We start from the raw sequence: 12,297 nt of genomic DNA on the forward strand, positions 1-12,297 counted from the left end.
CTAATTCAATTGTCCTCGACGAGTCTTCATACCTTGGAATCGCTGCATAATCTCTTCATTACTGATGGTCTTGAATATGTCTTTCTCAATGTACGTAATCAAACAATCATTCATCCATTGATCTCCTATTCGGTTACGTAAACGATTTTTAACAATATTCATTGCTGAAAATGTTCTCTCAACAGTTGCTGTCGCAACTGGCAGAATCAATGCCAATGTCACCAATGAATAAACCAAGGGATATACGACATCCTTTTTCGTCTCTACCAATTTCTCAGCAAGTTGTCCAATCCCTTTGAGTGTTGCAAATTCATCACTAGAACGCATGTCAAAGATATATGTTTCAAGTTGGTTGTCTAAAGTAATAAGTTGAACTGCTGAAAAATCATTCAGATATAATTGAGCAAGACAAAGCAATTTCTCTTTGTTAAAAGACGCAAACAAGTCATCTGGACTCAAGCACGAAACACAGAGTAATAATTCGGAACTTGCCTCATTAAAGCGACTGTTAAGTTCTTGGAGTTGCATGTCTATAACAGTATAATAAAGCTCCACACGGTAATGATGTAAATTTTTCATGCCTTGAGTTTTTCGTCGTGATCGAGGTTGGTAAAGCTCATCCATATTGGGGACAACAATATTGTTTTTGGCACAAAACTTAGTAACTTCTTCAAATAAGGAATTCCACCCATCTTCTCTTATAGCCTGTAAGCGCAACTTTGAAATTTTAACTAACTTCATTGCATTCAGAATATCTTGATCTTTTCGTTGTAGTGCTTGAGATAACTCATTTGTAATCCTCAAAACATTTTTCATCAAATGTAAATTGAAAGCAAAGTCAAACGTCTGGAGTGATTGACTTAGTATATTTGCTTCTGCTCTCTGTTCAAAATTTAAACCATCTTCAACAATGTCTTCAACCGTATCAATAACAGAAGAAAACATGGCAATAAGACTAACAATTGCACCATAATGAGAACTCCAACGCGTATCACCATGTCTCTTTTAGTTCATTTCTTGATTCAAGCCACGACCAGTTGACATTTCATTATTTTGTAGTGCTTCTATTACTTCAGCAGTTCGTTTTTCACGAAGTATGTCACGACGTTTGCATGATGCTCCAACAACATTAAAAATACTATTGGCCAAACTAAAAAAAGTTGCAATTTGAATGTGATTTTTGGCAACAGCAACCAAAGTGAGTTGAAGCTGATGTGCAAAGCCATAAACATAATAAGCAGACGAATTATCATTCAAAATAAGAGTTTTAAGTCCATTCAACTCACCTCGCATATTGCTAGCTTCATCATATCCTTGTCCTCGCAATCTGCTAATACTTAAATTATGCCTGCTAAGCACTGAATCAATTGTCTTCTTCAATTCTACAGCTGTGGTACTGCGAACATGTGTAATGCCTAAAAAACATTCAATCACATGGCCCCGCTTATCTACATAACGCAACACAATTGCCAATTGTTCTTTAACGGATATATCACGAGATTCATCAACTAGGATAGCAAATGGCGAATCTCCAAGATCTTTAAGAATAGCATCTAGGGTTTCACTTGCTACCGCATTTGCTATATCTCTTTGAATATGTGGTGCAATCATTTGATGATTTTTAGGAGCATTATCTAAGACCACCTTATCAATTTCTTCATTGTGTTTAGCAAGAAACCGCAACAATTCAAGAAAATTTCCTTGATTATTTGAACCTTTAGATTCATCATGGCCACGAAATGCTAATCCTTGTTGTTGTAAAAAGCGAACACAATCAACTGATGCATTCAAACGAGTCCTATATAACATTTTCTGCTGATCTGATTGCTTGTCAAAAACTGTTATGATGCTTTGTTTATGGTTTAACAAAGCTTCACATCTTTGTCGAGCTTGATTATGTGCACTATTGTGAGCCCCCACATGACATTCAAGCCTCTCTTTCTTTTTCCAATTACTAAACCCTTCAGTAACAAACGAATCTCCCCCTCCTTGATTTCCAAAGTCCGGTTTGAATAGATAACAGTATAAGCAATATGCACCATCTTTTTCTATACTGTACTCCAACCATTTATATTCTTTGAACCATGCTAGATTAAAACGACGCATTGTATTTCCAATTTTTCTTTTTGGAAAATCATGGTCAAAGGGTTGACAAGCTCCTATTTGTAGATATGCTCTTCGGATTTGGTCTCTATCAATAGGATGATAATCGCATATTTTTTTCCTGAAGTAAGGATCTCCGGGTAGATTTGCTAAATCTACTTCAACACGAGGTCATTTAGAATTTGATTGGAGGTCAATAGCATCGTTGTTTTTCTCCATAATCTCAGGCAACTACAATTATATATTTATACAATTAAAATATGACACAAAAACTATATAAATTCATAAATAATTAAATATAAAAACAATTAGCAAGAATAGGTTGAATAGCAGTATAAATATTAAGACAATTCATTCAAAAGAACAATCTAAATCTAAATCTAAAAATTTAATTACATATTTACATACCTCAAATTTTCGTTAAAGTTATTATCAAGAATAGGTTGAAATGTTAAATCCTGAATAACAACATAAATATTAAAACAATTAATTTAAAAGAACAATTTAATTATAAACTAAAAAAATTAATTACATATTTACATAATTACATACCTAAAGAAAATTGAGGCCAATAGAATCTTAGAAACAACTCAAACAAACACAAGTTTTGCCCACTGCCCACTGCCTAATCGCCCTTCCATATTTGTCTCTTTGGAAAAAAAAAAATTTGAACCTTTTGGAATTGAAATTGGTGTCTGGCAAAATTCCGAAAGGAGACCTCAACTGAACCCTTAAGGAGAGACTGGAGAGTTATATGGGACGGGTAGTTCTTGACACACACGCAAAAAACAAAAATTTTCAAAGTTTAATGTAAAATGACGGTTAAGCCCCTCAAGTCAAAAATAATAAAACACTTTCCATTTTACATTAAACTAACTTGAGGGGCATAACCGTCATTTTATATTAAACTTTGAAAATGCTTTTTTTTCTTAGCGTGTCAATTTCTCCTGCAGAACTCACCATCATTCTGAAGAGTTGAAGGTCCTGCGCTGCTCGAGGTAAACATTGCAATGCATTAATTGGTATGTTGACTTGGGGTTGGCCTTGTATCTTTCCAAAGTTCTTTGTTTTTTTTTTTTTTTATCTCTTTTGTTCTCTGTTGTAAACTGTGACTTCCAGCCTCCCTTTCTGCTGTCCCCAATCCCCACGCACTAACACTAAAACACTCACAATTAGAATAAAAAAAAAAACTAATATTCTCACAAAAGAAAAACGCACCGTTTAGTTAGTTAAAGTACTATTCATTGTCTTCTTCCTTTCATTTGTCTGCAAGACTAAGTTTCTAATTTTTTTTTTTTCAAATTTCAATTTACTAAAGGGCATAATATATGGTTGAAGCATGAGAGAGGAGCATAATCATGGCTTTGGAGGCATAATCATAATATAAAAAAAATAAAAAAATAAAAATTCCATAGTAAGGACTAAGGAGAATTTTTAGGGGGTTGAATGGGGCATATGCCCCCAGTCGACCCCCCCTAGATCCGCCCCTGGGCCTAGCCATCGTAAAAAAATCGCTTCTCTCTTATTTAGATAGAGAAACTCTCCTTTCTCTCTAAGATAGTTTTTCCGAATAATTATATAAGTTACTCTTGTGATCCTCTTGTATTACTTTAAAAATGGGGTGGCTTTTAAAATCACAATTTGATTAAAATTCAATAATAATCAATCACAAGCCCAATTGTGATTTTGGAAGCCACATCATTCTTGGATTGAGTGACATACGAGGGACTTCTAGCGTTACGTAGTTTTTCCTCCTCCATGTGAGACATTCCTCCACCGCCGTCATGTTCTCCAAGGGAGGAGGGTTGAAATATTTCTTCCCCTCCCTCTTCCCTTCCCCCTTATCCTACCTCCATCCCTTCCTCCCAGTTCTTCACAATTTCTTTCTTCTCGTTTTGTTGTTGGCTTTCCTACCAAATCAGCACATTAAGGTTGTTTTTGCCTCCATCTTTTCTGCTCTTCTCCATCATCCCATGTAACCTTTTATGTACTTTATCAAGAAAAAAAAAAAAAAATTTGGGTGGCCTTGAGTCAAGTCCATCGCAAGGCCTCAAAAACAAGGTAGGTAGTCTCACCACACTCAACCACATGTTGATTGTTCCCAAAAACTGATACATAGAAGCAATTTTTTCCTCAGATTGCCTTCATCCCATTTCCATTCACTCGCCGCTACTCATAAACTATACAGAATTATTGCCGACCAAAAAGGAACAGAAGCAAAAGAAAATGATAAAAATACTGCATGGCAGGTGGTAATTGTATGAAGGAATTGATGGCCATACTCAATCAAAAACCTCACCCGCGCGCACATGGCTTGCCCCATATAAGATCTCAAGGCGATCATTTTTTTAAGATTTCTTTGATTGATTTTGCACATCTTGATTCTCATGTTTTTCCTGTTGATCACCACGAGCTAATGACCAGAAAACATACAGGATTAAAATATTTTTAATTTGGATCATGATCGGATTCAACTGATATATATGAGGGTATTCTTGCCATTTGGTCTTCGAATCTTGGACCCCCAATCACGTTGTCATCAGAAGACATTATCAAAGCCAGCCATGTGCGCCGTGCACACTAGAATTCAACGTCGTTCTAGTCATTCGATCGGCTGACCATTTTTCATTAATTTACGAGAAACAACATGTACAGTTTAAAATAATTATATAATGGAAAAAATATAAAAAAAACCCGCTAAACTACCGGTCGTTTCCGTTTTAACCTCCTAATGTTCAAAAAGTGATAAAGTAGCCCTCCAAATTACCAAACAGTTGCATTTTGGCCATTTCGTTAGTCATTACCGGTAAATAGGATGGAAAATGCAAAACTATGTCTTTTTTGAGGTTAAGTTACTAAAATGCCATTTTGAAAAAAAAAAAAAAAAAATCAATTAAAAAAATGCCCCCCAAAATGTCGTGGTTTTGAGGAAAAAAAAAATTGTTGTTAGGCGGGCCACCCCTAACAATAGATTTTTTTTTTCCCCCTCTAAATGACATCGTTTTGGGGGGCATTTTTTAAATTGATTTTTTTTTTTCCAAAATTCCTCAAAAACGACATCGTTTTTGGGGGGCATTTTTTTAATTGATTTTTTTTAAAAGGGCATTTTAAAAATAGATTCCCCCCCCCCCCCCCCCCCTCAAAATGACATCGTTTTGGGGGGCATTTTTTAAATTGATTTTTTTTTTTTTTTCCAAAATTCCTCAAAACGACGTCGTTTTTGGGGGGCATTTTTTTAATTGATTTTTTTTCTTTCAAAAAGGTATTTTAGTAACTTAACCTCAAAAAATGACGTCGTTTTGCATTTTTCATCCAATTTGACAGTGTTAACTAACGGAGTAGCCAAATTGCAATTTTTTGGTAATTTGAGAAATACTTTATCACTTTTTAAATATTATGGGACTAAAATGAAAACGACTAATAGTTTGAGGGGCTAAAAATATATTTTACCCTTATATAATTTAAAACACACAAATCTTGACAGCGATCCAACCGAGATGCGGAGATTTGCATGTGGTGTTGAATCGCTTGTCCTTAAACCTTCCCCAGAAAAGCCATTTCCGTTACAAAAAATTAAAGAGATACGTATTTCTTTACTATAAATTTATCGTCCTGAAACCATGCAAATTACGCTTCATTTAAAATATTTTACGTGTCTTAATATTCACGTAACCCGAGAAATTCCAATTTCTGAACAATGGAAGTTATGCACTATATATATATAATTTTCTATTTTGGAGTAATTGATGGTTTCGTAATCACACGGATAGTTCCAGTGGCATCCATGTGGTTTCCTTCAAACTCAGGGGCTTCCTCGTGGAATGTAACTCATAAAACCCTCCCCTCCCCGCTGTGATCTCGACGCAAATCTCTCTCTCTCTCTCTCTCCCATGACGAACAGGTTCACCGTGCTGTTTGTGGTACTCTGTGCCACCTTCCACGTCGCCATATCCGTCACTGACGGTAAGCTCTGAAACTCTTTCCCTGTCGCAGTGCAATTCCGGTGGGGTTTATTATTCTTTTGGTAGTAAATTTGGCTACTTGTCTGTTCATATATTCTTAGTTATATATAATGCATCTCGTTGTTGCTGGTACAATTCACTCTTCCATATATATATTGTTTAGTGTTACAAATTTTGTTCATGTATATGATGGACCTTTAACCTTTTGATCGTGACCTCCATTAATCAAGCTTCCATAATCTTAATATATGGTTTTCAGCCCCATTAATTGTTTGTCGTTAAATGTAGCGCCGGCCTATAATGCTGACATGTCCGTTTCAATTAATCTTTATTTATTTTTTTTATTTTTTGGGTTAACAATGACCTTGTTTGATTCATTTCGGTAAACAATTTCAATATTTTATTGCGTGCAATATTTACTTTTGCACTTGAATTAAAGATTACATTAAGCTTTTTTAATTTTTTCTTTTCAAGAAAGAATTTTGTTGTAAGAAAATGAAAGAGAAAAAAGATTAAAGAGACTTGCATGTTATTATATATATATATAAGCATCCTTGGCCACGTGAAAACCTGGTCAGTTTGCGCTGGCTAACATGCCTTGCCATCTCTCTCGATCATCACATCTTTTAGGGAATCATATTTTAATTGTATGAAAAACCACTCCAATTAATTAATTAATTAATTAATTTCAGGTTTATTACGCAATGGGGACTTCAAGCAAGGCCCAAGGCCATCGGAACTAAACGGCACCGTAGTGAGGAGCCGCAACGCGATTCCCTGGTGGGAAATTTCAGGCTTGGTGGAGTACATAAAGCCGGGGCAGAAGCAAGGCGACATGCTGCTAGTGGTCCCGGAGGGCGCCCACGCGGTGAGGCTGGGCAATGAGGCATCGATAAAGCAGAAAGTGAAGGTGGAGAAGGGGAGGTTTCACTCAGTAACATTCACGGCAGCCCGGACTTGCGCGCAAGATGAGCGGTTGAACTTGTCGGTGAATCCCAACGTGGAGAAAAACGATTGGGGGATGTTGCCGATGCAAACATTGTATAGTAGCGATGGGTGGGATTCGTACGCGTGGGGGTTCCAAGCCGACTTTCCGGAAGTTGAGTTTGTGATCCATAACCCGGGTGTTGAGGAGGATGCTGCTTGCGGCCCACTTATTTATTCGGTTGCTCTCAAGCTTTTGAACCCTCCAAAACGTACCAAAGGTAAATCTCTCTCTCTCTCTCTCTCTCTCTCTCTCGGGCATAATAAATCCCATTTATTATATCATGCTTGGGTCCTAAAAGTGAGATTGATTAGCTAATTAATGAGACGACGCCTTCCATTAATTAGGGCCTTAAGTCACACCATATGGGTGAATAATATGAATTTAGATCTCCTCTAATTACTCAAAACAATGAGAATCTCATTTTTTAATATTCTAGCCGTCAAAAGCATCTAAGGGTCTAAAGTATGTTACGTTTCCACTAGTATCAAAACCCAAAAACAAACACAACTAATACACTTTATCAAATCTAAATTAAAAAAAAAAAAAAAATTAATTAATTAATTTAAAAAAAAAAAAAAAAAAAAACGAGGAGATCGAAGCCGCCCCATGGGCTCGCTGCCACTACTGCCCATACAATTATAAATAGTAATTGTACAATTATAATTTTTTTTTTTTTTTTATAAAAAGTATGCCTTGTGATATGGGCTGTGGTGGCAGCGAGCTACCCTCTGGGTGGCTTCTCCACCTTATTTTTATTTTATTTTTTTTAAAAAAGAAATTAATTTTTTAATTCATATTTGATATAATCAACTGTAGTTGTGTTTGTTTTTAAGTTTTGATACCGGTGGAAACATGGCATACTTTAGACCCTTACATGCTTTTGATGGCTAAGATCTCAAAAAATGAGATTCTCATTTTTCGAGTAATTGGAGAGAATTTGGATCTGAATAATATGCTTATTTTACATTTGCATCTCTACCATGTAGAGAGTGGATTTTAGTAATTGCCGGCCGATTAAAGTCAGGTAAATTTTTTTTCCATAATAGCACATGGGTGGGCAGTTTTTTTTAACTAACCGCCTAGGCGCCCATAACATCAACTTTGCATTTTGGGTTTTTTTTTTTAGAAAATATATATATGGATTTGTTGTTTTTTTAAAATTTTTTATGATCCAATTTTAAAAAATAAGGGAGAGAAAGAAAATGAGGCATTAGGGTTTCGTTTTCTACTATTTTCTTTATACCAAACGACGTTGTTTTGAAATTAAAACCCGAGACAACGTTGTTTTAGGAGACAACTATTTTTTGTATGGATAGGCGAAGGTAGATATTGATGAATGAGTATGATATCCGCCCACCAAAGATTAAGAGCTGAAATTCCGCTCGTAACCCATTTGGACGGGCAATACCACCTTGATGAGCACCCCTACTTCCATTAATATCTTACATAATTAAATGCAATGCAAACTTTTATGTGCCTTATGGGCAAGGTTCTGATGCTAAATGGGCCAACTAGGTTAAAATTTGAAGGGATAAAGTTTTCCTTCAAATTGAGTTGGAAGAATTTCCTTTAACCTAATCTATAAAAGTGATATGTATCCCTTAAACATGTGAGATGCACATGTTTTTTTAATAGTAGGGATAAAGTTGGAATAAATTTTATTAAAAACGTATATGCATCTCACATGTTATTAAAAAAAAAAAAGACACATGTCAATTTTATAGATTAGATTGAAAAAAATTCCTCTAACCCAACTTAAAGGAAAACAAAGTAGGTACTATTTTGTTCCACTTAGAAATATATCTGGCATAAAATTTCATAGGGTTCAAATTGTTTGTTTTGTTAATACGTTTGTTTGTATGATGCAGCTAATCTACTGAAAAATGGATATTTTGAAGAAGGTCCATATGTGATGCCCAATACATCGTGGGGTGTACTGATCCCACCCCACATTGAGGACGATCACAGCCCCTTACCGGGCTGGATAATTGATTCCTTGAAGGCTGTCAAGTACATTGATTCCGATCACTTTTACGTCCCGGAGGGCAAGAGAGCGGTTGAACTCGTGGCCGGAAAAGAAAGCTCCCTTTCGCAGGTGGTGTACACAACGCCCAAAAAGGTGTATGTCCTAACATTTACCGTGGGTGATGCTAACAACTCTTGTGAAGGTTCCATGGTTGTAGAGGCATTTGCCGGCAAAGAAACTGTCAAGGTATCATATGAATCTTTGGGCAATGGAGGGTTCAAGCGTGCAGAGCTTCGGTTCACGGCCGTGTCAAAACGCACCCGTATCATGTTCTTGAGCTCATTTTACACCATGAAAAGTGACCATTCGGGCTCTTTGTGTGGACCGGTGTTGGATGATGTGAAGTTGCTTAGTGTTCGCACTCCACGACGTGCTGCTTGATCCATTTAATTGGCTCGATGATCATTCTATACTAAAGGTTTGTTGGAATAGGAACAAGAGGGTTTAATGTGGGTTTTACAATGTTCCATTTAATTATGTATCAATCATTCTCCGGCCACTTAGTAAATGTTGTGCAAATTTATTTAACTCCTAAGTGCACGAATCGTTTGTAATTTAATGGATTGCAAATGCGAGGTCAATCCCACAATGAATTGTGTTTTTGAAAAGCAAATTTAAATTTAAACTAATTAAATCCTAACCTAGTTCCAAAACGGTTTTGAATTTTATTTTTTGAAATTGAAACAACTAAACATAAAATAAATAAACTAAGTAAATCAATAGAAAAAAGGTACTAAGGATGCAGAATTCACACTCACCGAATCATAACAACATACTTTATGTTCATCAATATTAATCCGAAGTTCTCACAATTTAAATCTTATGTATGTTTTACTATACTTCAAAAAATTAATCAAAATAATCTCATGTATCTATTCATTGCACAAATCACAAAAGGAATCCAAATTTAATTAAAACACCAGATGTATCCGAAGAACAAATCACAAGGGATATCCAATTTTTAGCCATTAAAACCAAGCAAATATCAATAATGTGAAATTATCCTAAATTATCAAGTGTATCCTTGAATCACAACAAGATATCCAAGATTCATTCAACACAATTGAAATATAAAACCAATAAAATCGAAATAATAAAACTTACAATAAAGTGATGTTGTTCTTCATCGGTGGGGCTTCGTTCCCAACCTTAGTTGAGAATTTAGCTCCACATGACTATGAAACTAAAACCTAAACCTAAACCTAAAGAAAAACTAAACTAAAAGAAAAGCTGTGGAGTACATTTTGTCTCTAAAATTGTATCACAAAACTAGTCTCTGATATTGTATATATTTTCTTGAATGCAAAGAGGTCTATTTATAGGCTTAGGAAAGTCCTAGAAGCCCTAGTAAACCTAGATAATTCGGAGGTAGTCCAAATAGAAGTTTGAAATCAGAATAGGATTCGTTTAGATTTGTGTCCTTGTATTGCGATGCGATTTTGGCATAGTAACCGTCTGAATTAGGAGAATCATATTTCACAACAAATTGTAGTATTTTGAGTTAGCTTTTCAATGCAACTGGAATAATCTCAATCCGATATTTGAGCGAAAAGTTATGGTCAAAATATTGAGACGTGTACAAAATCTAATTTTGAATCTAATCCGATTTTGACTCCGATCAAAGAAATTTCAATTTAATCCTTTCCTTGATTGAGTTAAACTTAACCACATCATCTAGGTCTTCTCAAAGTGTGATTTCTCACAAACTTTGCATTTTTCCCTTTAAAGCTGCAATTTTTCTTCAACAACATACAAAATACTAAAAACACAAAACTAACACAAAATATTAAATAATGATACAGCTAAAGGATTAACTAATGTAAATAAATGAGGTTCAAATATGCAATATTTGGCACTTATCAATAAATAATTAAGGTTCTTGGATTAGACGATGTGTAGTTTTGAAAAAGCCACATTTCTTTTAATGCTTTCCTCTCTTCTCTACAAAAAACACTCCTTTAGTGATTCGTCAATAGTGATGTTTTAGGCCCAAAAAAATGTCACTATTCATTTAGTTACGTTTGAATAGTGTAACGCCCCGAAAATTTAATTAATTAGTAATTAAATTCATAGTTTGTCTCCCAGCCTTATCCCGTAAGGGACAAGACTCAGATCTCTACTCCTAAAAAAGATGATGCCAAGCAATGAAAACATTAAAATTCTATAGACATAAATCGTTACAACTAGAACATCTACCAATAATCATCATAGTAGCTGAAATCATACTATATACATATCATCGTCACAAATGATCCATGTTATACCTTAATGTACAAGCAAGTATCAAAACTCTTAAGTGTACAACATCACCAAAAAGTACGAGTTACTATGAGCATCCGCCTAATCTCGCAATAAGTCCTCAAGCACCACTCGAATCAAATCCTTCACAATAATCGGATGCTTTGTAGTATCCATCTTCTACTAAAGAATCTATAACATCATAGATGTACGTATTAAGAAAAGAATGGGAAATAATACAAGGGTAAATCGAACGATTTAGTGAGTATAAATGCACATGGCTTACATGTGATTAATTTGTGAACTCAATTATTTATAAAGTACATGCAACATTACGAGGTGATAGTTTTGTCATGGATGCAATATAGATATAATATATGTTGTAATATGAAAATCATGTCATAGTTCAAATTGTATGGTCTACCCGAGATACTACCAATTCTTGGCAGGGTTGGCGTTGTCTCGAGGAATCTATAATACAATACCGATTCCCCGAATATTATACGCTGCCGTCCATCACTAGCACTCCGACCTAGGGTGGTGTAGTGAACCAAATAATTAATTAGGCTTAGATAGCTTGGTTAGAAGGCTAATTAGACTTTTGAGTCAGTAGGAGTAGCTAGAGGGACATTTTGAGATTTTTGACCTACTAGTCGAACGCTTGTGTGGGGACCAACACGAACGTATGCCTGCAAACATTACACGAACGCTCTTGTAGGGACCGGCCTGAACGTTCGTTGAATTTCGATTGACCAGGGGATATTACTCGAGCGTACAACTACAACCATAAAACCACTCGGTAAATAGTACACGAACAGTTAGCAATGTAGTATCGAACATTCGCTACTTTTCAAAACTGTCCCAGCAATGCCCCAACTTTTTCTATCCTATAAATACTCCTCTCCACTTGACCCTTAAGCTTCATTTCGCCCCAGTTGCTCTCTGGAACCCCTGCTTAAGTGTTTTTGTGAGTTGTGAGA

At 35.5% G+C, this 12,297-nt stretch overlaps 2 protein-coding genes across 2 annotated transcripts; one reads left to right on the forward strand and one right to left on the reverse strand.

The window, feature by feature from the left end:
- On the reverse strand, positions 1-2,258 carry LOC132187982 (TTF-type zinc finger protein with HAT dimerization domain-containing protein). The gene is given in 1 exon segment (XM_059602403.2): positions 1-2,258. A coding segment is annotated over 1 exon segment (2,106 nt). The 5' UTR covers positions 2,107-2,258.
- Positions 2,259-5,993: 3,735 nt separating this feature from the next.
- On the forward strand, positions 5,994-9,460 carry LOC132187983 (BIIDXI-like protein At5g11420). The gene is made up of 3 exons (XM_059602404.2): positions 5,994-6,066; positions 6,758-7,270; positions 8,922-9,460. Exons 1-3 carry the CDS (start codon positions 5,994-5,996, stop codon positions 9,458-9,460), a joined length of 1,125 nt encoding a protein of 374 aa, XP_059458387.2.
- The last annotated feature ends 2,837 nt before the right edge of the window (positions 9,461-12,297 follow it).

Source organism: Corylus avellana, chromosome 6 (assembly GCF_965113065.1).
Source record: "Corylus avellana chromosome 6, dhCorAvel1.hap1.2, whole genome shotgun sequence".
NCBI classification, from domain to species: Eukaryota; Viridiplantae; Streptophyta; class Magnoliopsida; order Fagales; family Betulaceae; genus Corylus; species Corylus avellana.

Bases quoted from the DNA above. Each gene is read 5' to 3' on its own strand.
- LOC132187983 (XM_059602404.2), top strand. From the start codon at position 5,994: ATGACGAACAGGTTCACCGTGCTGTTTGTGGTACTCTGTGCCACCTTC. The intron at 6,067-6,757 runs GTAAGCTCTGAA...AATTAATTTCAG, and splicing joins CGCCATATCCGTCACTGACG to GTTTATTACGCAATGGGGAC. The intron at 7,271-8,921 runs GTAAATCTCTCT...TGTATGATGCAG, and splicing joins CCCTCCAAAACGTACCAAAG to CTAATCTACTGAAAAATGGA.